This window comes from Nomascus leucogenys, chromosome 17, assembly GCF_006542625.1.
Source record: "Nomascus leucogenys isolate Asia chromosome 17, Asia_NLE_v1, whole genome shotgun sequence".
Classification (NCBI taxonomy): Eukaryota; Metazoa; Chordata; class Mammalia; order Primates; family Hylobatidae; genus Nomascus; species Nomascus leucogenys.
This window is the reverse complement of record NC_044397.1, coordinates 83,629,317-83,655,479: the sequence shown is the minus strand read 5'-3', so window position 1 is coordinate 83,655,479 and position 26,163 is coordinate 83,629,317. Positions and strand designations below refer to the sequence as shown.

General features: G+C 48.7%; 1 protein-coding gene across 1 annotated transcript in view; it reads right to left on the bottom strand.

The window, feature by feature from the left end:
* Positions 1-26,163, bottom strand: part of SPTBN4 (spectrin beta, non-erythrocytic 4) — a 113,174-nt gene that overhangs the window by 81,398 nt on the left and 5,613 nt on the right. Inside the window, exons 2-4 of the mRNA XM_030797442.1 lie at positions 25,630-25,816; positions 4,920-5,071; positions 2,605-2,778 (exon numbers count right to left, since the gene is read on the bottom strand). Coding sequence (XP_030653302.1) covers positions 2,605-2,778; positions 4,920-5,071; positions 25,630-25,801 — 498 coding nt within the window. The 5' untranslated portion in view covers positions 25,802-25,816. The remainder of the gene's footprint in view (positions 1-2,604; positions 2,779-4,919; positions 5,072-25,629; positions 25,817-26,163) is intronic.

The following is a 26,163-nucleotide window of genomic DNA, read 5'->3' as shown; positions in this document are numbered from 1 at the left end:
AGAAGGTGGCAGGTGACAGAGGAGATGGGGGAGGCAGCTTCTGGCTGGGGGTGGGGGTTCAGGAGTGTGAGGATAAGTCCTGAGAGCCAGGACATCCACAATTAGGGGAGCAGTTAGGACTCAGTTATCTGTTTCCAAGGAAGCCTCCAAGTTGAGCATCTGGGCCACTTTCCTGTCTAAGGCACTGCCATCTCCTGCCTAGGCTAGTGCGGTGGCCTTCAGGCTGATCTCCCCACTCCTGCATCCACAGTCTGTTCCCCACATGGCAAAGGGAGGGACCCTGCGAACACTCAAATCAGATCCTTGCTCCTCTTTTCAACACCCTCCATATCTCTGTTTCATTCAAGGTAAAAGTAAAAGTTCCCATGATCTCCCATCAGTAAGTTGATGACCTCATCTTCAACAGCTCACTCCATTCCATACCTGCTGACCTCTTCCCTGAATCACAAGCATCCTCCCTCCTTGGTCCTTTAGCACTGGCTGTTCCATCTACCTGGGACATCCCCAACTCCAATGTCCTGGACCCATAACCACTGGACTCATCTCAAACTGGCCTCAGGGTGTTCCTCAAACCTGCTCCTTCTCCCTGTCCCTGTCTCAGGGCAGCCCCATCATCCTCTAGTCCCCAGGCCAGAGGTCTGAGTCTTCCCCTGGACACCCTCTCCCTCTCCCCTCCCTTAAGGCCTGTCCACTCCACTCCCTGAGTGTCTTCCCCACCTGCGCCTTTTTGCCTCCGCATAGTCCCACCCTGGTCCAACTCCATCCTCCTCCCTGGGCTCTCAGCTCCGAATATCGGTGAACACCTCCAACCCAGAGGGATCTTTCTTTCTTTTTTTTTTTTTTTTTTAGATGGAGTTTCACTCTTGTTGCCCAGGCTGGAGTGCAATGGTGTGATCTCAGCTCACCGCAACTTCCGCCTCCCAGGTTCAAGCAATGCTCCTGCCTCAGCCTCCCTAGTAGCTGGGATTACAGGCATGCACCACCAGACCCGGCTAATTTGGTATTTTTAGTAGAGATAGGGTTTCTCCATGTTGGTCAGGCTGGTTTCGAACTCCTGACCTCTGGTGATCCACCCGCCTCAGCCTCTCAGAGTGCTGGGATTACAGGCATGAGCCACCAAGCCCAGCCACTTTTTTTTGAGACAGAGTCTCTGTCTATTACCCAGGCTGGAGTGCAGTGGTGTGGTCTCGGCTCACATTCTCCTGCCTCAGCCTCCTGAGTCGCTGGGATTACAGGCATGCACCATGAAGCCCAGTTAATTTCTGTATTTTTAGTAGAGACGGGGTTTCACCATGTTGGCCAAACTGGTCTTGAACTCCTAACTCAGGTAATCCTCTTGCTTCAGTCTCCCAAAGTGCTGGGATTACGGGCATGAGCCACCATGCCCAGCCAAAGGGATCTATCTTTCTTAACTTGTATGCACCTCCCCTTGATAAAACGTTGCAACCTTTCCCCATCTCAGACAGAATAAAATCCTAATTACTCATCACAGATCACCTAGCCCCTTCCACCACCTCAGCCTCAGCTCCTCCACGTCTCCCATTGCCTCCCATTCTCTAGCCGCACTTCTCTTCCTCCTGTACTTCCAACAGGTCAAGCTCATTTCTACCTCAGGTACTTTGCATCTGCTGTGCCCCCTGCTTGGAATGCATTCTCTCTTCATCTTTGTATGTCATTCAGCCATCAACTTCCCAGACAGCACTTTTCTGACCACCATATCTAAAATGTCAACACCACCAACCGACATTTTATATCCTATTACTGTTTTATCATAATCTGTATTTTTCTGCATAGCTTTTATTTTTTTTTTTAAGTCATGGTCTCATGTTGCCCAGGCTGGAGTGCAGTGGCATGATCACAGCTCACTGCAGCCTCACATTACTGGGCTCAAGTGATCCTCCTGCCTCAGCCTTCTGAGTAGCTGGGACCACAGCTACTCACCCATGCCTGGCTAATTTTTAAAATTTTTTTAAGGCCTCATTATGTCGGCCAGGCTGGTCTCAAACTCCTGGCCTCAGTGTTCCCCCCACCTCAGCCTCCCAAAGTGCTGGGATTACAGGCCACTTCACCTGGCCCTGCATAGCTTTTTAAACTTCTCTAACTAGAACTGATCCTTTTTCCATACATGTCTTCTTTACGTATTTATGTATTTATTATCTGTCTTCCTCACCACAATGTAAGCTCCTAAAAGGCACACCTTTGTCTGTTTGTCTCTATACTGGATCAAGATTGCCTGGATTCAAATTTCAGCTCCAACACCCAGCTATGTGGGATCTTGGGCAGATGACACCAGCTATCTGGGCTTCCATTTCCTCACTAGTAAAACGAGGTACTAAATAGTATCTAATTTATGGGGTTGCTCTGTGTATTAAATGTCAAGTGCTTAGAACAGTGGTTGGAACAGGGTCGATACAAAATGATTATCGTGATGGTGGTGATCATGACAATTATTTTTATCATTATTTTCATCCCTACCACCTGGAATAGGATTCCAGCATATTAGGATATTATTGGAAGGAAGGAAGGAATGAATGGGTAAATGGTGGGGAACGCCTTCCTAAGTCCCACCGTTGCGGGGCTTGGCAGGGGCCACTCAAGGGTCACCTGGAAGCGCAGGATGATGGTCCAGACCAGCCCCAGCGTCAGCCGGTGATTCCCATCCACGATGTCATGCGAACCCACGTTCTCCAGGTGCACGCGCTGCTCCTTCAGAAACTGCAGCGCCTTGTCCACGTTCTCCAGTGAGTGGATCCGCATGCGGCCGCGCGTGGGCCTGGGCTAGGGCGACAGGGGCGGTGGGCGATCGGGGGGTCTGGACAGACAGGAGCATGGCGCCCTCGGCCCCGCCCCTTCCAAAGAAGCCCGCTTCCCACGGCCACGCCCCCTGCGTGTCCAGGATCAGGCTGTCCTCCTCTCGTTTTATCCAAGACGCAGGACTCAATCCTTCTAAAGAAGCCCTGTCTCTTCCCATAGCCAAACCCTTTAAAGAATCACACCCCTTCAAGGCTTATTCACGTCCCTGGCTCTGCCCCTTCCACAGGCGCCCCACTTCCAACCTGATAACCACGCCCCCTCATCATGAAGCCCCGCCCTCCTAGCTCATAGTCTCAGCCCTAGCCCTGCCATTGGACCCCTCTCTACCAATGTTTTGCCGCTAATCCCGTGGCCGCCCGGCGCAGTGGCGCAATCCTGTAATCCCAGTACTTTGGGAGGCCGAGGCGGGTGGGTCACTTGAGGCGAGGAGTTCGAGACCAGCCTGGCCAACATGGCGAAACACTGTCTCTAACTAAAAACACAAAAATTAGCCGGGCTTGGTAGCGCGCTCCTGCAATCCTAGGTACTCGGGAGGCTGAGGCAGGAGAATCCTTTGAACCCGGGAAGCGGAGGCTGCAGTTGAGCCGAGATCGCGCCACTGCACTCCAGCCTGGGTGAAACTTCGTTTCAAACAAACAAAAAATCCTGCGTCACACCCCTCACTGCTTCCCCTTCGGGTCCCTACCTAGAGCCACGCCCATCCCAATCAAGCTCCGCCCTGCCCCAGTGCTCTTCCCTTTGTTTATAGCTCAATTCCTTCCAACAGCGTTGGTTCCTATCTGTTCCACGCTGGAGTGCAGTCGCGCGATCTTGGCTCACTGCAACCTCTGCCTCCTGGGTTCAAGCGATTCTCCTGCCTCAGCCTCCTGAGCAGCTGGGACTACAGGTGCCCGCCACCACACCTGGCTAATGCTTTTTGATTTTTAAAATATTTTTTGTAGAGACGGGTCTCACCACAGCGCTCGGGTTTATTTATTCATTATTTATTTATTTATTTTTGAGACAGGGTCTCTGCCGGGCGCAGTGGCTCATGCCTGTAATCCCAGCACTTTGGGAGGCCGAGGCTGGAGGATCGCTTGAGTCCAGGAGTTTTAGATCAGCCTGGGCAACATAGTGACGCCTCGTATCTATTTAAAAAAGAAAAAAATTGAGAAAAAAGAGAGAGAAACAGAGTCTTGCTTTGTCGCCCAGGCTGGAGAGCAGTGGTAAAATCATGGCTCACTGCAGCCTCGACCTTCTGGGCTCAAGCGATCCTCTCGCCTCAACCTCCTGGGTACTTGGGACTACAGGCTCGCGCCACCACGCCTGGCTAATTTAAACAAACAAACAAACCGTAGAGACGGGGGTCTCACTATGTTGCCCGGGCTGTTCTGAAACTGCTCAAATGTTCCTTCAGGCTTGGCCCCCCAAAGTGCTGAGATTACAGGCATGAGCCACAGCGCCCGACTGTTCCTTTTCTATAGCCAGGCCCCTCACAATTCCTTGAGATCCAGGCTCCAGTCCTTTAACGAATCTCTACCCCATGAGAATCCCACGCTTTTAGATGAAACCCCATTCAAGCCCAGAGACACAGCCCCAACTCATACAACAAGCCACATCCCAGGACACCATCTGCGTCCCTAGACACCCACGACCTAGGTTTCACCCTACCAACGAACACTGCCCCCTAACCTAGAGCCCCGCACCTTCATTCACTACCCACCCCAAACCCGCAACACAGTTCTGCCGCTGTTTTATAGCCATGCCCCTGCTAGCTCATAACCCAGCCCAGTCCCTTCTAACAAACCTCCTCCCTTCTCTAATAGCCCTGCCCCTTGCAACAGAGCCCCCCTCCCTTCCACCGAAGCCCCGCCTCGCAACCGTAGCTAGCGAGCCATCAGCTTCGGTTCCAGCCATGCGCCCAGGCTTCTCACACCAAACTCCGCCCCACCGCCACAGCCCCACACACCCGAGCAGAGGGACCTCTTACCCACAGGGCCCTTCTAGCCCGCTCCACCCGCCCATGAGCCAGGCCCCTGCTTGCAGTTCAGCCCTTCCAGAGAAGCCCAACCCCCAGCCTGAGACCCCAGGGAGGACCCCTGCCCCAGCCCTTCAGGCGCTCTCACCAGCTGCTCCCCAGACAGCACTTCCAGGAGCCGCGTGAGCACGAAGCCGTCCCGGAGGTCCACATACAGGTCCCCGATGTGGCAGCCCACGCGGGCGAGGTGTGAGTTCACCCACTTGGTGAAGGTTTTCTTCTGCACGGCTTCCCTCTCATCTGGAGGACAGGCCCTGATGAGCCCCCAGGCGCTTCCACCTTCACCCCAGCCCTCCGCCAGCCAAGCCTGCTCAGGCCTAGCTCTCTGCAAGAGTCCAGCCTCACAGGCGGATCACTTGAGGTAGGAGTTCGAGACCAGCCTGGCCAACATGGTGAAACCCCGTCTCTACTAAAAATACAAAAAGCAGCCAGACACGGTGGCAGGCGCCCATAATCCCAGCTACTGGAGAGGCTGAGGCAGGAGAATTGCCAGGCGGAAGCTGCAGTGAGCCCAGATCGCTTCACTGCACTCCAGCCTGGGCAACAGAGCAAGACTCCATCTCAAAAAAAAAAAAAAAAAGAGTGAGTCGGCCGGGCGCGGTGGCTCACGTCTGTAATCCCAGCACTTTGGAAGGCCAAGACAGGCAGATCACAAAGTCAGGAGTTCAAGACCAGGCTGGCCAATATGGTGAAACCCTGTCTCCACTAAAAATACAAAAAAAAACTTAGCCGGGCGTGGTGATGCATGCCTGTAATCCCAGCTACTCCGGAGACTGAGGCAGGAGAATTGCTTGAACCAGGGAGACCGAGGTTGCAGTGAGCTGAGATCACGCCACTGCACTCCAGCCTGGGCAACAGAGTAAGACTCCTTCTCAAAAAAAAAAAAAAAAAAGAGAGAACGAGAGAGTCCAGCCTCAGCAGCCATATCTCCTCCTGCCTGGGACGCCTTCCCCTACCCTCTGCCCTCTGTCCCCTACCCTCTGTCACCCACTTGGTGACAACCTTCCTGTCCCTTGAAGTTTTCCTGAGATGTCACTTGCACAGGAAGCCTTCCCTGCTTCTGACCCCAGTTGGGTCTAATCATTCATTCATTCAATAAATATTCGAATGCACACTCTGTGCCTGTTCAAGGCTCTGTGAATACAGACAGGGCCCTCACAGAGCTCAGTTCAGTGGGGACACGGATAAATACAGCCATGGCCTCAGCCTCCCAAAGTGCTGGGATTACAGGCATGAGTCATCGCATCCGGCCTCAAAGAACTGTCAAACTGTTTTCCAAAGTAGCTGCACCATAGGCCAGGCCTATGCCTGTAATCCCAGCACTTTGGGAGGTCAAGGTGGGGGGATTGCTGGAGTTCAGGAGTTTGAGACCTGCCTGGGCAACATGGTGAGGACCCTGTCTCTACAAAAAAGTACAAAAAATTAGCCAGGCAGGGTGGCATGCCCCTGTAGTCCCAGCTCCTTAAGTGGCTGAGGCAGGAGGATCGCTTAAGCTCGGGAGGTCGAGGCTGCAGTGACCTGTGCTCATGCCACTGCACTCCAGCAAGAGTGACAGAGCCAGACCCTGTCTCAGAAAAAAAAAAAAAAGTTGTGGCCGGGTGCAATGGCTCACGCCTATAATCCCAGCACTTTGGGAGGCCAAGGCGGGCAGATCACAAGGTCAGGAGATCGAGACCATCCTGGCTAACATGGTGAAATCCCCGTCTCTACTAAAAACACAAAAAATTAGCCAGATGTGGTGGCATGCGCCTGTAGTCCCAGCTACACGGGAGGCTGAGGCAGGAGAATCGCTTGAACCCAGGAGGCGGAGATTGCAGTGAGCTGAGATTACACCAATCCACTACAGCCTGGGCGACAGAGCGAGACTCCATCTAAAAAAAAAAAAAGTTGCTACACCAGCAGTGTGAAGGCTCCAAATCCTTGCCAACACTTGCTATTTCCCAACCCCTCCTTTTTTTTCCCTTGAGATGGGGGTCTCACTCCGTTGCCCAGGCTGGAATGCAATGGTGCGATCTCGGCTCATTGCAACCTCTGCCTCCCAGCCTCAGGTGATCCTCCCATCCCAGCCTCCCAAGTAGTTAGGACTACAGGAGCATGCCACCAGGCCTGGCTAATTTTTGTATTTGGTGTAGAGACAGGGGTCTCACTACGTTGCCCAGGCTGGTCTCAAACTCCAGGCCGGTCTCAAACTCCAGGCCTCAAGCAATCCAGCCACTTCAGCCTCCCAAAGTGCTGGGATTACAGATGTTAGCCCCACTGTGCTTGGTCGTTTCCCCCTACTTTTTTTTTTTTTTTTTTTTTTTTTTTTTACTAGGGCCATCCTAGTGGGTGTGAAGTGGTACCTCATTGTGGTTTTCTTTTGCACTTCCCTAGTGGCAAGTTAGATTGCACATCTTTTCATGTTCTTATCAGACAGTTGTATATCTTTGGAGAAATATCTATTCAAATCTTTTGGACATTTTTTAGTAGAATTACTCCTTTTTTTTTTGAGTCACAATCTCTCTCGGTCGCCCAGGCTAGAGTGCAGTGCCACGATCATGGCTCACTGCAGCCTCAACTCCTCAGCCTCCTGAGTAGCTGGGGTTACAGGCACATGCCACCATGCCCGGCTGATGGTTTTATTTTTGTGGAGACAAGGGTCTTGCGATGTTGCCCAGGCTAGGCTCAACCTTCTGTGCTCAGGCAATCTTCCCACCTAGGCTTCCCAAAGTGCTGAGATTACAGGCTCAAGCCACCATACCCAGCCAGTTACATGCCTTTTGTCATCTGTACTATCTTTGTGACTTCCTATGAATTGGTAATTATTTCATAATTTAAAGTTTTAAAAAGGCTGGGCACAGTGGCTCACACGTGTAATCCTAGCACTTTGGGAGGCCAAGGCAGGTGGATTGCCTGAGCTCAGGAGTTCGAGATCAGCCTGGGCAATTTGGTGAAACCTTGTCTCTACTAAAAATACAAAAAACTAGCAGGACTTAGTGGTGCACGTCTGTAATCTCAGCTACTCAGGAGGCTGAGGCACAAGAATCACTTGAACCAGGGAGGTGGAGGTTGCAGTGAGCCGAGATCGTGACACTGCACTCCAGCCCGGGCTACAGAGCGAGACTCTGCCTCCAAAAAATAAAATAAAATAAATAAATAATAAAGTTTAGGCCAGGCACGGTGGCTCACACCTGTAATCGCAGCACTCTGGGAGGCTGAGGCAGGTGGATCACCTGAGGTCAGCAGTTCAAGACCAGCCTGGCCAACATGGTGAAACTCCATCTCTACCAGAAAAACAAAAATTAGCCAGGCGTGGTGGTGGACAACTGTAATCCCAGCTACTCGGGAGGCTGAGGCAGGAGAATTGCCTGAATCCGGGAGGCAGAGGTTGCAGTGAGCGGCGATCGTGCCACTGCACTCCAGCCTGGGTGACAGAGCGAGACTCCATCTCAAAAAATAAATAAATAAAATAAGTTTTTTTTTTTTTTTCAGACAGAGTCTCGCTCTGTCACCCAGGCTGGAGTGCAGTGGCGCAATCTCCGCTCACTGCAAGCTCCGCCTCCCAGGTTCATGCCATTCTCCTGCCTCAGCCTCCCGAGTAGCTGGGACTACAGGTGTCCGCCACCACGCCTGGCCAATTTTTTTTGTATTTTTTTTAGTAGAGACGGGGTTTCACCATGTTAGCCAGGATGGTCTTGATCTCCTGACCTCGTGATCTGCCCACCTCAGCCTCCCAAAGTGTTGGAATTACAGGCGTGAGCCACTGCGCCCAGCCAAAAATAAAGTTTAAAAAAGAAAAGGAAAATTGCTGCCTGGCCTTCCTCTTTCTTCCCCTGACTCCCATAAACTGGAAAACCAAGGTCAAGGTCTACAGAACACAAGATGAAATTAACCTGGAATCTACACTGACCTCTCCGAGCTAAGTCTTCCTGCCAACTGGGTTGCTCATCTCGAGATTATCTGGGAGGGAGAAATAGCTTCTCCATTAAGCTACTGTACTATTAAGCCAATCTGTTGGCAGCTTAGCCTGTACAGTTACTGTTAAAATCCCATTACTAAATAATATTGTTTCCTATTAATATTAAGTTTTCTATTAATTCAGGAATAAAGATGTATATTTCCAGTCTATTTCTCCTTCAACCATTTGAAATCTCTGAATAATTTCCTTTTTCATAAAATTTACCTTTTGTGACATTATCAATAGTGGGGTGAAGGGAAGGGGTGATGGTTAATGGGTACAAAATACAAAAAGAATGAATAAGATCTAGTATTTGAGGCCGGGCGCAGTGGCTCACGCTTGTAATCCCAGCACTTTGGGAGGCCGAGGCGGGCGGATCACGAGGTCAGGAGATCGAGACCACGGTGAAACCCCGTCTCTACTAAAAATACAAAAAAAATTAGCCGGGCGTGGTGGCGGGCGCCTGTAGTCCCAGCTACTCGGAGAGGCTGAGGCAGGAGAATGGCGTGAACCCGGGAGGCGGAGCTTGCAGTGAGCCGAGATTGCGCCACTGCACTCCAGCCTGGGTGACAGAGCAAGACTCCGTCTCAAAAAAAAAAAAAAAAAAAAAAAAAAATCTAGTATTTGATATCAGTACAACAGGGTGATTATATTCAATAATAATTTAATTGTACTTGTTTTTCTCTCTTTTTTTTTGATACAGGGTCTGCCCTGTATCAAATCCAGGCTGGAGTGCAGTGGTGTGAGATCATGGCTCACTGCAATCTCTGCCTCCCGGGCTCAAGCCATCCTTCCACCTCAGCTTTGTGGATAACTGGGTCTAAAGACATGCGCCACCACGCCCGGCTAATTTTTGTATTTTTAGAAGAGTCAGGGTTTAGCCATGTTGCCCAGGCTTGTCTGAAACTCCTGGACTCAAGTGATCCACTCGCCTCAGCCTCCCAAAGTGCTGGGATTACAGGCATGAGCTACTGTACCTGGCCTGATTGCACATTTTAAAATAATTAAAAGCATATAATTGGGTTGTCTGCAACACAAAAGTATCTATCCCATAAATATATATAACTACTATGTACCCACTAAAATTAAAAATACAATTTTTTTAAAAAAGTATTGCTTCTTATTCTAGCAGTAGAAAATATACATTTACTTATCTGTATTTTTGTTTACCTCTAGTTTGAAAATGAATACGTGAATATTAACAGTAAACGCAAAGGAAATATCTTGTTTGTGTCAATGTGGGTTTTGTGCTGTTTAGATAAGATGGGACCCTATGTGAACACTGATCATCAATCATGAGAAAGTGATGGCAGAAAAGATGCTAAATTGAGGATTTATTCCTCTGCCTTCTGATAGATGATGCCCACGCCAAGTAGCAGGTTTTGGCTAGTACTAAAGCCAAAGTGGAATTTTAGTGCATCCCCAGAGTGGTACCAGAATGAGGACAACTGGGTTCTGCCCTGTCTCTACTAATAACTGGCTAGGTGACTTCTCGAGGTCATCTCCCCTCTTTGGACCCCAGTTTTCACATTTACAAAAAGAGGGATTTGGACTAGATTTGGCTTTCTTCAATGGATTCTGGGGGATCATCGATTTGGGGAACTCATACTTGAGAGAGGTAGGGGTGGGTGTGTGTGTGTGTGTGCATATGTGTATACATATATATATTATTCATTTATTTATTTATTTATTTATTTATTTATTTTTTGAGATGGAGTCTCCCTCTGTCTCCCAGGCTGGAGTGCAGTGGTGTAATCTTGGCTCACTGCAACCTCCACCTCCCAGATTCAAGCAATTCTCCTGCCTCAGCCTCCCGAGTAGCTGGGATTACAGGCATGTGCCACCATGCCCGACTAATTTTACATATTTAATAGAGACAGGGTTTCTCCATGTTGGTCAGGTTGGTCTCGAACTATCGACCTCAGGTGATCTGCCCACCTCGGCCTCCCAAAGTGCTGGGATTACAGGCATGAGCCACTGAGCCCAGCCTGAGATATATTTGGTTGCACCCCCACTGTGTTTTAAAAAATGTAAATCAGTTGCCAATATTTTAAAATAGGAAGATTTTGTCTCTAAAAAATTTAGATTTTTGGCTTCTCATGAAATATCACATGATACGGCAACCCTGGACCTCCATTCCTGCCAGGCTGCCATCGCGGGGGCTGTGTGGCTGCTGCCCTCTTACAGGAGGTTCCACTTCTCTCGGTGTATGCAGTCCATCTGGTCTCGGTGGGCATTTCAGTTTTCAACTCTTGCTCCATGCTAACAAGACTGTAATCAGGAATAGAAAAATCAGGCCAGGCATGGTGGCTCATGCCCATTATCCCAGCACTTTGGGAGGCCAAAGCAGGAGGATTGCTGAGGCCAGGAGTTCCACACCAGCCTCAGCAACATAGCAAGACCCCATTTGTATAAAAAATTAAAAGTCAAGCCAGGCGTGGTGGCTCACACCTGTAATCAGAGCACTTTGGGAGGCCGAGGTGGGTGGATCATCTGAGGTCAGGAGTTCAAGACCAGCCTGGCTAACATGGTGAAACCCCATCTCTACCAAAAACATAAAAATTAGCCAGGCATGGTGACGGGCGCCTGTAATCCCAGCTACTCAGGAGGCCGAGGCAGGAGAATCGCTTGAACCTGGGAGGTGGAGGTTGCAGTGAGCTGAGATCATGCCATTGCACTCCAGCCTGGGCAACAAGAGTAAAACTTCATCTCAAAAAAAAAAAAAAAAAAAAATTAAAACTTAGCCAGGCATGGTGGCGGGCAACTGTAATCCCAGCTACACAGGAGGCTGAGGCAGGAGAATTGCTTGAACCTGGGAGGCGGAGGTTGCAGTGAGCTGAGATCGCGCCCATTGCACTCCAGCCTGGGCAACAAGAGTAAAACTTCGTCTCAAAAAAAAAAAAAAAAAAAAAAATTAAAACTTAGCCAGGCATGGTGGCCTGTGCCTATAGTCCCAGCTACTCAGGAGGCTAAGATGGCAAAATGCCTTGAGCCCAGGAGGTTGAGACTTCAGTGAGCCATTGTTGCAACACTACACTTCAACATTGACAACACAGTGAAACCCTGTTTCAAAAAAAAAAAAAAAAATATATATATATATATATATATATTGGGGTATCATCCTTTATGAAGTTGCCATTCAGATGGTCCAGGATTTCTTTCTTTTCTCTCTTTCTCTCTTTCTTTCTCTTTCTTTCTTTGTTTCTTTTTCTTTCTTTTCTTTCTCTCCTTTCTTTTTCCTTTCTCTTTCTTTCTTTCTCCTTCCTTCCCTCCCTTTCTTTCTTCTTTCTTTCATTTCTTTCTCTCTTTCCTTTCTTTCTTTTTCCTTTCTCTTTCTTTCTGTCTCCTTCCTTCTCTCCCTCCCTCTCTCTTTCTCTTTGTTTCTCCTTCCTTCCTTCCCTCCTTCTTTCCTTCCTTCCCTCCCTCTCTTTCTTTCTTCTTTCTTTCATTTCTTTCTCTTTCCTTTCTTTCTTTTTCCTTGCTCTTTCTTTCTTTCTCCTTCCTTCTCTCCCTCCCTCTCTCTTTCTGTTTCTCCTTCCTTCCTTCCTTCCTTCCCTCCCTCTCTTTCTTTCTTTCTTCTTTCATTTCTTCCTCTCTTTCCTTTCTTTCTTTTTCCTTTCTCTTTCTTTCTTTCTCCGTCCTTCTCTCCCTCCCTCCCTCTCTCTTTCTCTTTGTTTCTCCTTTCTTTCTTTCTTTCTTTCTTTCTTTCTTTCTTTCTTTCTTTCCTTTCTTTCTTTCCTTTCTTTCTTTCTTTCCTTTCTTTCTTTCTTTCTTTCTTTCTTCTTTCTTTCTTTCTGTGTCTCACTCTGTCACCCAGGCTCTGGAGTGCAGTGGCATAATCATGGCTCAGTGCAGCCTCAACCTCCCTGGGTTCAGGAAATCCTCCCACCTCAGCCTCCCCAGTAGCTGGGACTGCAGGCGCATGTCACCACACTTGGCTAATTTTTGTATTTTTTTGTAGAGACAGGATCTTGCCATGTTGCCCAGGCTGGCCTCAAACTCCTGGGCTCAAGCAATCCTCCTGCCTCAGCCTCCCAAAGTGCTGGGCTTACAGGTGTGAGCCACTGCACCCAGCCCAGGATCAGTTTCTATTCACTTTCTTTGGGTATCATCAAAATGAAATCACAAAACAAAAAGTATTGTCATGGGGCTGGGCATGGTGGCTCATGCCTGTAATCCCAGCACTTTGGGAGGCCTAGGTGGGCAGATCACTTGAAGTCAGGAGTTTGACACCAGCTGGCCAACATGGTGAAATCCTCTGTCTACCAAAAAATACAAAAATTAGCCATGCGTGGTGGCACGTGCCTATAATCCCAGCTACTCGGAAGGCTGAAGCAGGAGAATCACTTGAGCCTGGGAGGTGGAGGCTGCAGTGAGCCAAGATTGCGCCATTGCACTCCAGCCTAGGTGACAGCAAGACTCTCTCTCAAAAAAAAAAAAATTATCAGAGTGTTGCTCTGACCTGAGATGACATTGAATGTTGACCGTGTTGGTGTGTTTACTGTGCGGGGATCTTCCGTTTCCCTCTCTGGTGCCACCTTCCACTCCTCTTCCCCATGCTGTGGTGGGTCCAGGGAGGCTGGCCAGTGTGGACTGTATGAATGGACTCCCCAACCCTCAGAGTCCCTCAGACTTCCAGCTGGGTTTGGCCAGCAGGAGATCAGAGGAGTCAAGGACTTTGTTCCTTCCTGCTCCCTCCCTCCCTGCCTGACCTGCTCCTGGCAGTGCCTGGTTTCTTTCCCTACATCCCCAGCTCCTGCTGGTGACACCTCTGTCCTCGCTCACCACTCCCTTCTCTGCTCCAGTCGCTGCAGGTCTCCACTGCCCTTGTAGGTTCCCTTAACCCTGCCCACCCCTATGTCAGTAGTCCCTTCATTAGACTTGCCCCAACTTTACCCCTTTGTGGGATGCCATCTGCTTCCTGCCAGGACTGTAGCTGACACAGATACCTTTGGGGTTTCAAGACTTCTGGCCAGGCTGGGCAAGGTGGCTCACACCTGTCATCTGAACACTTTGGGAGGCCAAGGTGGGAGGATCACCTGAGCCCAAGAGTTTGAGACCAGACTGGGCAATATAATGAGGCCCCCATCTCTTAAAAAATATTTTAAATAGCTAGGCATGGTGGATGTGCACCTGTGGGGCCAGCTGCTCAGAAGGCTGAGGTGGGAAGATTGTTTGAGCCTGGGAGTTCGCGGCTGCAGTGAGCTGTGATCGCACCACTGCATTCCAGCCTGGGCAAGAGAAGGAGAACCTGTCTCAAAACAAACAAACAAACAAAAACACTCCAGGCCAAATGACAAGTTTCCTCTGCTATTGTGCTTATGTTGAGTTCTTTTATTTATTTATTTATTTTTTTTAGACAGTCCCACTCTGTCACCCAGGCGGTAGTTCAGAGGCACGATCATGGCTCACTGCAGCCTTGACCTCCTAGGCTCAAGGGATACTCCCACCTCAGCCTCCTGAGGGGACTACAGGCGTGCACCACCACAGCTAGCTATGTTTTTCATTTTTACTTTTTGTAAGATGGGGGTCTTGTTATGTTGTCCAGGCTGGTCTCAAACTCCTGGGCTCAAATGATCCTCCCACCCTCAGCCTGCCAAGTAGCTGGGACTATAGGTAAGTATTATTATGCCCAGCTTTTTACCATTTATACATTCTTCTCCAATAACAATCACAAGTGAAACACATTTCCTTAGGATTAAGACTTTAATTTGGCCAGGTACAGTGGTTCATTATGGGCCTGTAATCTCAGTACATTGGGAGGCCAAGGCTGAAGGATTGCTTGAGCCCAAGAATTTGAACCCAGGGGAGACCCCTGTCTCTACAAAAATATAGAAATTAGCCAGGCATGGTGGGGTGCACCTGCAGTCCTGCAGTACCTGTAGTACTGGAGAGGATGAGGTGGGAGGATCGCTTGAGGCCAGGAGCTGGAGGTTGCAGTGAGCCGAGATCACACCACTGCACTCCAGCCTGGGTGATAGAGCAAGACCCTCTCTTAAAAATAAATAAATAACAAATGCACTCAGAGACACATGGATGAGTCTTAAGGCAAAGTTCTGAATAAAAAAAAAATAATGTGGCCGGGCGTGGTGGCTCACAGCCATAATCCCAGCAATTTGGGAGGCCAAGACGGATGGATCACCTGAGGTCAGAAGTTCAAGACCAGCCTGGCCAACATGGCGAAACCCCGTCTCTACTGAAAATACAAAAATTAGCCAGGTGTGGTGGTGGGCACCTGTAATCCCAGCTACTCTGGAGGCTGAGGCAGGAGAATCGCTTGAACCCAGGAGGTGGAGATTGCAGTGAGCCGAGATTGTGCCACTGCACGCCAGCCTGGGAGACAGAGCGAGACTCTGTCTCAAAAAAAAAAAAAAAAAAAAAAAAAGAAAAGAAAAAGAAAAAGAAAAGAATGCAATCTGGAACATGATAAAACTTGTATCAGTTAGCAATACCTGCATGCAGAAACCCATAGATAAGTGGCTCTCAGATTTATGACAAAGTGACATTGCAGTTCAGTAGGGAAAGGATAAATAAATGCAGCTGAGTCAACTAGATATCCATATGGGAGAAGAAAACAAACTGACCTGCACTGTACACAATAATACATACAAATAAACTTCACTCAGCTTACAAATCCAAATGTGAAAGGACTAAAATAAGGCTTTTAGGCCGGGTGCAGTGGCTCACGCCTGTAATTCCAGCACTTTGGGAGGCCGAGGTGAGAGAATCACTTGAGGTCAGGAGTTTAAGATGAGCCTGGCCAACATGGCAAAACCTGTCTCTACTAAAAATACAAAAATTAGCCGAGCATGGTGGCATGCACCTGTAGTCCCAGCTACTGGGGAGGCTGAGGCAGGAGAACTGCTTGAACCCAGAAGGTGGAGGTTGCAGTGAGCCGAAATCATGCCACTGCACTCTAGCCAGGGTGATATGATAGAGTGAGATCCTGTCTCAAAAAAAAAAAAAAAAGAAAGAAAGAAAAGAAAAAATCTGTTAATCAGAGGCAGACAAATTAATAAGAAAATGGGCAAAAGACTTGAATGGGGCCGGGCTCGGTGGCTCGTGCCTGTAATCCCAGCACTTTGGGAGGTTTGAGACCAGCCTGACCAACACGGTGAAACCCTGTCTCTACTGAAAATACAAAAATTAGCCAGGTGTGGTGGCGCACGCCTGTAATCCCAGCTACTCAGGAGGCTGAGGCAGGAGAATCACTTGAACCCGGAAGGTGGAGGTTGCTGTGAGCCAAGATCATGCCACGGCACTCCAGCCGGGGCAACAGAGCAAGACTCCATCTCAAAAGAAAAAAAAAAGACTTGAATGGGCATCACTAAAGGATATTTGAATGGCCAATAAATGTATGAAAATGTGCTTCACCTTCTTCGTTGTTCTTAGTCATCAGGAAAATGCAAAGTAAAACCACAACAGAATGCACAGCCACCAGAATGGCTAAAATTTAAAAGACTGACCATCAGCTGGGCATGGTGGCTCACGCCTGTAATCCCAGCACTTTGGGAGACCGAGGCAGGCAGATCACCTGAGGTCAGGAGTACGAGACCAGCCTGGCCAACATGGTGAAACCCTGTCTCTACTAAACATACAGAAATTAGCTGGGCGTGGTGGTGTGCGCCTGTAATCCCAGCTACTCAGGAGGCTGAGACAGGAGAATTGCTTGAACTCAGGAGGCGGAGGTTGCAGTGAGCTGAGATTGCACCACTGCACTCCAGCCTGGGCGACAGAGTGGGACCCTGTCTTAAAAAAAAAAAAAAAAAAAGACTGACCATAGCAAGGGTGGGGTGCACAGCAACTGTATCTCTGGTACACTGCTGGTGGGAATATAAAATGATACAAACTGGCAGTCTCTACTAAAGTTAGATATACACTCACTTGGCCAGGCGTATGGCTCACACCTGTAATCCAAACACTTTGGGCGGCCAAGGCAGGAGGACTGCTTGAGCCTAGGAGTTGGAGACCAGCCTGAGCAACATAACGAGACCTCGTCTCAATTAACAACAGCAAATACATATATATGTAAAATAAAATATGTACCCTTACTCTATGATTGGGCAACTTCACTCCTGGGTGGGTATAAACCACCAGAAACAAGTGCTTATGCCCACCAAGAATGTGTACTAGAAACTTGAGAACACCACCATTTATTTTATGTATTTATTTATTTAAGACAGAGTCTCACTCTGTCACCCAGGCTAGAGTCCAGTGGCACTATCTTGGCTCACCGCAACCTCCGCCTCCTGGGTTCAAGCGCTTTTCCTGCCTCAGCGTCACAAGTAGCTGAACTTACAGGCATGCACCACCACAACCAGCAAATTTTTTTGTATTTTTAGTAGAGATGGGGTCCTGCTGTATTGCCCAGGCTGGTCTTGAACTCCTGGCCTCAAGTAATCCTCCCGCCTTGGTCTCCCAAAGTGCTGGGATTACAGGCATGAGCCACCGCGCCTGGCCCAACACCACCATTTATAGTAGCCCCAAACTAGCAGCAACCCAAATGCTCATTGACAGGTGAATGCATAAACACACTGTGGCACATTCACACCATGCAACACTACACAGCAAGGAGAAGGACCAACCCACAAGCACAGGGAGACCTGGATGAATCTCCCACAAGCATAATGTTGGGTGAATAAAGCCAGACACAGAACAACACACAGTGCATTATTCCATTTATAGAAAGTTAAAACGCCAGCAAAATGGAGCTGAGCTGTTAGAAGTTAAGAGAGTACACCCTTGGACTGTAGTAACAGGGAGGTGGCGTGAGGATGTTTTTCTGGAGCTGTCATATGTCACATTCTGTTTGTTTGTTTTTTAGAGATGGTATCTCATCCTGTTGCCCAGGCTGGAGGGCAGTGGCACCTTCTTAGGTCACTACAGCCTGGAACTCCTGGGCTCAAGCAATCTTCCCACCTCAGTCTTTTGAGTAGCTAGGACTACAGGCTCATGCTGCCACGCCCAGCTAATTTTTTTTTTTTTTTTTTTTTTTTTTTTTTTTGAGACGGAGTCTCTCTCTGTTGCCCGGGCTGGAGTGCAGTGGCTTGATCTCCGCTCACTGCAAGCTCCACCTCCCGGGTTCACCCCATTCTCCTGCCTCAGCCTCACGTGTAGCTGGGACTACAAGTGCCCACCACCACACCCAGCTAATTTTCTGTATTTTTAGTAGAGACAGGGTTTCACTGCGTTAGCCAGGATGGTCTCGATCTCCTGACCTCGTGATCCACCCGCCTCTGCCTCCCAAAGTGCTGGAATTACAGGCGTGAGCCACCGCGCCTGGCTCCGCCCAGCTAATTTTTTTTTTTTTTTTTTTTTTTTGTGGAGATGGGGTCTCTCTATGTTGCCCAGACTGGTCTTGAACTCCTGGCCTCAAGTGATCATCATGCCTTGGTTTCCCAACGCACTCGGATTACAGGCATGAGTCACCACACCCCATTGTATATTCTGTTTTTTTTTTTTTTTTTTTGAGACGGAGTCTCGCTCTGTTGCCCAGGCTGGAGTGCAGTGGCGCGATCTCGGCTCACTGCAAGCTCCGCCTCCCGGGTTCATGCCATTCTCCTGCCTCAGCTTCCTGAGTAGCTGGGACTACAGGCGCCCGCTACCACGCCCGGCTAATTTTTTGTATTTTTAGTAGAGACGGGGTTTCACCGTTTTAGCCAGGATGGTCTCTATCTCCTGACCTCGTGATCCGCCCGCCTCGGCCTCCCAAAGTGCTCGGATTACAGGCGTGAGCCACCGCACCCGGCCCTCTGTTTTTTAATATGGGTGCTGGTTACAAGAGAGTACTCATTTGTGGAAATATTGGCATGATTTATCTGCCATTCTGTGTCATGAACTACTTTAATAATAAAAAGTTAAAAAATATATATATATGCTTACTCATTAGCAATGCACATTTTGCAAAATTATCCTCATGCAAAGAAAAAGATTCACATTAAAAACTATCTGAATGGGGTGAGAAGCAGTGGCTTCCCAACACTTTAGGAGGTCGAGGTGGGAGAATTGCTTGGGCCCAGGAGTTCAAGACCAGCCTGGGCAACATAGCAAGACCCCATCTTTATTTAAAAAACAAAACAAAACAATGTCAGTGGTTGCCTACAGGGGAGAAGAAATTGATTTGAGATTTGGGAATAAAAGAGAATTGGAGAGAGGTGTCACACAGATCAATGACAGTAGTGAGCCACAAACTGTGGAGGGTGAGCAGGAGAACACACTGAACGTGGGGTCCAAGCAATTTTCCTTAATGTTGAAAAAATTGATAGAGACAGGGTCTCACTATGTTGCCCAGGTTGGTCTCAAACTCCTGGGCTCAAGTGATGCTCCCATCTCAGCCTCAGTGCTAGGATTACAGGCGACCTGGGAGGTAGAGGCTGCAGTGAGCCGTGATCGCACCACTGCACTCCAGCCTGGGTGGCAGAGCGAGACTCTGCCTCAAAATAAAAGCGGGAGAAAAACCATGAGAGAGCTGGGCAAAGGGATGCCAAAGAAATGCAGCTTGCTTCTATAATGAAAGGGCTGTGACAGTGAAAGAAAAAAAATTAAAAATAATTTTTAGTACTTTAGAAAACACTGAAAACAATAAAGATTAAAAATAAAAACTGCCCATAAAAAAGAAAAGAAAAGAAAAGAAATGCAGCATATTGGTCTACGTCACATTTGCACTTTGAGCAGCAAGGTGGTTTCAGCAGGAGAGCAGCATCATGAAGTTACTATTAAGCTGAATGTTACTGGTTTGGGGTCTGGAGTTCCTCTATAAATGTGTTTTACTTGTAGAGCTATATGTGAACCCTAAGCATGGGAGATTTAAGCAGAGTTGTGCATTTGTGAGCATTTATGAAAATTATACAGGCCAGGCGTGGCTCATGCCTGTAATCCCAGCACTTTGAGAGGCTGAGGCAGGTGGACCACTTGAGGTCAGGAGTTCAAGACCAGCCTGGCCAACATGGTGAAACCCCATCTCTACTAAAAATACAAAACATTAGCTGGGCGTGGTGATGGGCGCCTGTAATACCAGCTACTCGGGAGGCAGAGGAAGGAGAACAGCTTGAACCCAGGAGGCAGAGGTTGCAGTGAGCCAAGATCGCGCTACTGCACTCCAGCCTGGGCGACAGAGCGAGACTCTGTCTCCAAAAAAAGAAAATAAAATACAATTTCTTGAGGTGGGATCTCACTCTGTTGCCCAAGCTGGAAGGTTGGAATGCAGTGGTGCCATCATAGATCACTGCCTTCAATTCCTGAGCTCAAGCGATCCTCCTGCCTCAGCCTCCAGAGTAATATAGGCACATGCCACTGTGGCCAGTTAATTTTTAAATTTTTGTCCATACAGGATCTTGCTTTGTTGCCCAAGCTGGAGAGGATTTTTTTTTTTTTTTTATCTTAAAGGGGATTTCTACATTTCCCTGGGCAAGATGCTCTCAGAAGCATGGTTCTAAGATTTGGAGAGTCCTTAATTCTCATCTTATCATATCCCACCTGTTTAAAATCTTTCCATAGCTCCCTGGTACCCTGCAAGGCCCTTTAAGATCTGGCTTCTGCCAGGCTCAGTGGCTTATGCTTGTAATCCCAGCACTTTGGGAAGCTGAAGCGGGTGGGTCACCTGATGTCAGGAGTTCAAGACCAGCCTGGCCAACATGGTGAAACCCCCATCTCTACTAAAAATACAAAAATTAGCCAGGCAAGGTTACAGGCGCCTGTAATCCCAGCTACTCAGCAGGCTGAGGCAGGAGAATCGCTTGAACCCAGGAGGCGGAGGTTGCAGTGAGCCGAGACTGCGGCATTGCACTCCAGCCTGGGCAACAAGAGCGAAACTCCGTCTCAAAAAAAAAAGAAGGATCTGGCTTCCACTGGCTCCTCTCCCATCATCATTTACTCCTCACCTGTATCCTTCTCAGTCAAGCCACTCCCAACTTCTGGAGGCCTTGCATATGCAGTTCCCTCTACCTAGAATACTCTTCCACTCTTCACTCCGGTGTTCATGCCAATTCATCCTTTAGGCCTGAACTTAGGCCTCTCCTTCTCCAAGAAGCCCTCCTTGATTCTCCAGGCTGGATCAAGCACATCCTATGAGCTCCCACAGTCCTTGGGCTTCCCCATCACAGCCGATGCTTGTGCCTCTCTGTCAACAGCCCCAATCTCTCTGCCTGTGCCTCCCCTACCCTGTCTCTGACCCCTCTGGGTCATCATTGTCTAACCGGATCTCTCTCTCTCACTGACCTGTGAGCTCTGTGGCGGCAGGACCCGGGCTGCCTCAGTCACCACTATGCCCCTCGTGTTGTCCAGAATGGGCCAGGCACACAGCAGGCACTGAATTAATACTTTCTAGATAAAATTAATTCCAGTGGTTCACACCTGTAATCCCAACACTTTGGAAGGCCAAGGTGGGAGGATCACTTGAGTCCAGGAGTTCAAGTTCAGCCTGGACAACATTGCGAGACCCTGTCTCTACAAAAAAATAAAATAAAATAAGAAGAAAATTAGCTGGGCATGGTGGTGCATGCCTGTAGTCCCAGCTACTCGGGAGGCTAAGGTGGGAGGATTGCTCGAGCCCAGGAGTTGGCGGTTGCAGTGAGCTATGATTTTTATCACCGCACTCCAGCCTGGGCAGCAGTCCAAATAATAATAATGATAATAATAATAATAATAAATTCTACAGCTGGGAGTGGTGGTACACATCTGTAATCCCAGCTACTCAGAAGGCTGAGTTGACACCAGGAGTTTGAGACCTGTCTAGGCAACATGGAGAGACCCCCTCCTCCTCAAAAAACAAACAAAAACTAAAAACAGGACGGGCGCGGTGGCTCATGCCTGTAATTCCAGCACTTTGGGAGGCCAAGGCGGGCGGATCTCGCCGTCAGGAGATTGAAACCATCCTGGCTAACACGGTGAAACCCCATCGCTACTAAAAATACAAAAAATTAGACGGGCATGGTGGCGGGCGCCTGTAGTCCCAGCTACTCGGGAGGCTGAGGCAGAAGAATGGCATGAACCCAGGAGGTGGAGCTTGCAGTGAGCTGAGATAGTGTCACTGCACTCCAGCCTGGGCGACAGAGCGAGACTCCGTCTCAAAAACAAAACAAAACAAAAAAACTAAAAACAAACTCACTTACACTAAATTCTAGAATTCTAAGTTGATATGTTTCTACCTTTTTAAGGTTCTAAGGCTCTAAAAGTATGACTGTAAGTTTCCATGAGTGTATGTTTTCATCAGTCTAGGTTTCTAGATCAGACAAAGCTGGCAATCCACCAGTTGAATCTGGTTCATACTTTGTGGCACATACAGATTTCTCTCTCTCTCTCTCTTTTTTTTTTTTTTTTTTTTTGAGACAGAGTTTCACTATTGACGCCTAGGCTGGAGTACAATGGCACGATCTCGGCTCACTGCAACCTCCGCCTCTGAGGTTCAGGCTATTCTCCTGCCTCACCCTCCTAAGTAGCTGGGATTACAGGCACGCGCCACCACACCCAGCTAATTTTTGTATTTTTAATAGAGACAAGGTTTTGCCATGTTGGCCAGGCTGGTCTCAAACTCCCGACCTCCAGTGATCCGCCCACCTTGGCCTCCCAAAGTGCTGGGATTACAGGCGTGAGCTACCGCGCCTAGCCAGTTTTCTTACTGTTTTGAGACAGGGTCTCACCCTGTTGCCCAGGCTGGAGTGCAGTGGCACAATCTCGGCTCACTGCAACCTCTGCTTCCTGGGCTCAGGAGATTCTCCCACCTCAGCCTCTCGACTAGCTGGAACTACAGGCATGTGCCACCACACCTGGCTAATGTTTATATTTTTAATTGAGGCAGGGTTTCACCATGTTGGCCAGGCTGGTCTCGAACTCCTGGGCTCAAGCGATCTGCCCGCCTCGGCCTCTCAAAGTGCTGGGACTACAGGTTTCTAGATCAGCCAGGTTTCTTGAGCCAGCGCCATGGCTCACGCCTGTAATCCTAGCATTTTCGGAGGCCGAGGCGGGTGGATTGCCCGAGCCCAGGAGTTCAAGACCAGCCTGGCCATCATGGTGAAACCCCGCCTCAATTAAAAATACAAAAATTAGCCACGCATGGTGGTGCGGGCCTGTAGTCCCAGCTACTCAGGAGGCTGAGGCGGGAGAATCGCGTGAACCTGGGAGGTGGAGGTTGCAGTGAGCTGACTCTGCACTCCAGCCTGGGCAACAGAGTGAGACTCCCTCTCAAACAAATAAATAAATAAATAAAGTTCCAAAAATCTTAGTATCAGAGATCCATCCTGTGATTATAAACTGCTGAGTTACTAAAGTTCTAAGATTTGGAGGGAACTGATTCTGACCTTTGGGTTTTAAGAATTCATGATTACGATCATCTATATTTTATGATTCTAGCACTCCGTGTTTCTAAGATGTTAAGGTCCCAGGGGTCAAAGGTGCTAGAGTGTCATGTTTTAAAGGCTTATGATTATGAAGTTCCATATCTCTGAGGCTCCTCAGGGTCTTTGCCAGTTTTAGTGCTGATGATTAAACACTTCTAAGGTTCCAAACCTCTATGAATACTAAGTACTAAGGTTCGAGGGTCTGTAATTCTAAAGGTCTAAGATCTTTCTATAACTATAAAGTTCTCTGGTCTTTGCTAATATTGTTCTGATAAATCAAAGTAGGGTGACTACTAGGCACTCTGGCTTACCCCTGTAATCAAAGCACTTTCGGAGGCTGAGGTGGGAGGATTGTTTGAGCCCAGGAGTTCCAGACCAGCCTGGGCAACATAGCAAGACCCCATGTTACAAAAAAAAATTTTTTTTTTTTTTGTTTTGAGACGGAGTTTCGCTCTTGTCACTTAGGCTGGATTGAAACGGTGTGATCTCAGCTCACTAAAACCTCCATCTCCCGGGTTCAAGTGATTCTCCTGCCTCAGCCTCCCGAGTAGCTGAGATTACAGGTGCCCACCACCACACCCGGCTAATTTCTGTACTTTTAGTAGTGTCACCGTGTTGGTCAGGCTGGTCTCAAACTCCTGACCTCAAGTGATCCATCAGCCTCAGCCTCCCAAAGTGCTGGGATTACAGGCATGAGCCACCATGCTTGGCCAAAAAAAAAAAAATTATTTTTAATTAGCCAGGCATGGTGGCGCATGCCTGTAGTTCCAGCTATTCAGGAGGCTGAGGTGGGAGGATCACTTGAGCCCAGGAGTTCGAGGCTGCAGTGAGCCATGATCACACCACTGCACTCCAGCCTGGGTGAAAGAGTGAGACCCTGTCTCAAAACAAACAAAAAAAAATGGTAGGGTGACCCACTGTACCGGTTGGCCCAAGGCTGAGAGTTTCAGTGGCAAAAGCAGGAAGGTTTTGGTCACTCTATGTCAAATTTCTCAAGATCCACATTTCTTATTGGAAACTCCAAAGGTTTAGTATTATAAAGTCCCAAAGGTTCCTATGTATTGCAGTTTTGGTTTCTAAGGGCCTATGATCCTAGGGAACAATGACTAAAATTTCTTAGGTCTGTGATGATAATGTTCCACATTTCCAAAGCTCTTTTTTTTTTTTTTTTTTTTTGAGATAGGTTCTTGCTTTATTGCTGGGGCTGGAGTGCAGTGGCACGATCTTGACTCACTGCAATCTCCACCTCACGGTCTCAGGCCATCCTCCCACCTCAGCCTCCCGAATAGCTGGGACTACAGATGCATGCCACCACGCCTACCTAATTTTTTTTTTTTTTTAATTTTTAGTAGAGACAGGGTTTCAGTATGTTGGCCAGCCTGGTCTCGAACTCCTGAGATCTGTCCACCTTGGCCTCCCAAAGTGCTGGGATTACAGGCGTGAGCCACCGCACCCGGCCAAAGGTCTTCATTTCGAGAGGTCTAAGAATCTCTTAGACGTTTCAAGTTCCAAGGATCTGATGGCTCTGCATTTCGGGATTCTAAGGGAATATGCTTACAAAGTCCCACCATTCTGGGACTGTACATTTCTAAGGCTCTAAGGCTGCGCTGCCCCATACAGCAGTCACAAGCCACATGTGGCTATTTAAATTTAATTAAAACAGGCCGGGTGCTGTGGCTTATGCCTGTAACCTCAGCACTTTGGGAGGCCGAGACAGGTGGATCACCTGAGATTGGGAGTTTGAGACCAGCCTGACCAACATGGAGAAACCCCGTCTCTACTAAAAATACAAAATTAGCTGGGCGTGGTGGCACATGCCTTGTAATCCCAGCTACTAGGGAGGCTGAGGCAGGAGAATCGCTTGAACCTGGGAGGCGGAGGTTGCGGTGAGCCGAGATCGCGCCACTGCACTCCAGCTTGGGCAACAAGAGCGAAACTCTTGTCTCAAAAAAAAAAAAAAAAAAAACTGGGCCGGGTGCAGTGGCTCATGCCTGTAATCCCAGCACTTTGGGAAGCCAAATCAAGTGGATCACTTAAGGTCAGAAGTTCGAAACCAGCCTGGCAAACACAGTGAAACCCCGTGTCTACTAAAAATACAAAAAGAATTAGCCGGGTGTGGTGGCGTGCACCTGTAGTCCCAGCTATTCAGGGGGCTGAGGTAGGAGGATGGCTTGAGCCGGTGAGGTGGAGATTGCAGTGAACCAAGATCTCGCCACTGCACCCCAGCCGGGGCAACAGAATAAGACTCTGTCTCAAAAAATATATGTATAAATAAATTTAATTAAAACTAAATAAAATGTAAAACTCAAAGTCTGTCACATAGCACTGGTCACATTTCTAGCATTCAAAAGTCACATAGACTAGTGATTATTATATTGGACATTATGGATATAGACTATTTCCACCGTCATGGAAAGTTCTATTGGACAGTGCTGGTCTCTCTTCCCACCCTCCCGGCCACCAAGGTTCTCGGGCACCCTTCCCCCTTCCCCCTCCTCCTCATCCCACCCCAGCCCTCCTCCAGGTACCTGCCAAGGCCTTGATCCGGGAGCACTCAAACAGCGAGGCCGCTGCGGTGGACGCAGCTGGCTGCTCCCGCTCCCAGCCCCGATCCGGACTCTCCCAGCGGGCAGCAGGGTTGTTGTTGTTAGGGGCAGGCAGGCCCTCCATGTTGTCCACTTCCCCTGGTACCTGCGCCATGGGGGAAGGTGAGGCCTGCACATAGGGAGAGGTAGGTTGGGTCTAGGATCAAGTCCCATTTCTAACAGTGACTGTCTTTGAGTCCTGTCCCCTCTCTTGTCCTCAATTTCTCTGTCTTTAAAGTGGACATAATAATAATGATAAGGCCTAGGCACAGTGGCTCATGCCTGTAATCCCAGCACTTTGGGAGGCAGAGGCAGGAGAATCGCTTGAGCCCAGGGGTTGGAGACCAGCCTGGGCAACATAGCAAGATTTCATCTCTATAAAAATAAAAATATGCCGGGCACCGTGGCTCAGGCCTATAATCCCAACATTTTGAGAGGCTGTGGAGGGCGGGTTGCTTGAGCCCAGGAGTTCAAGAC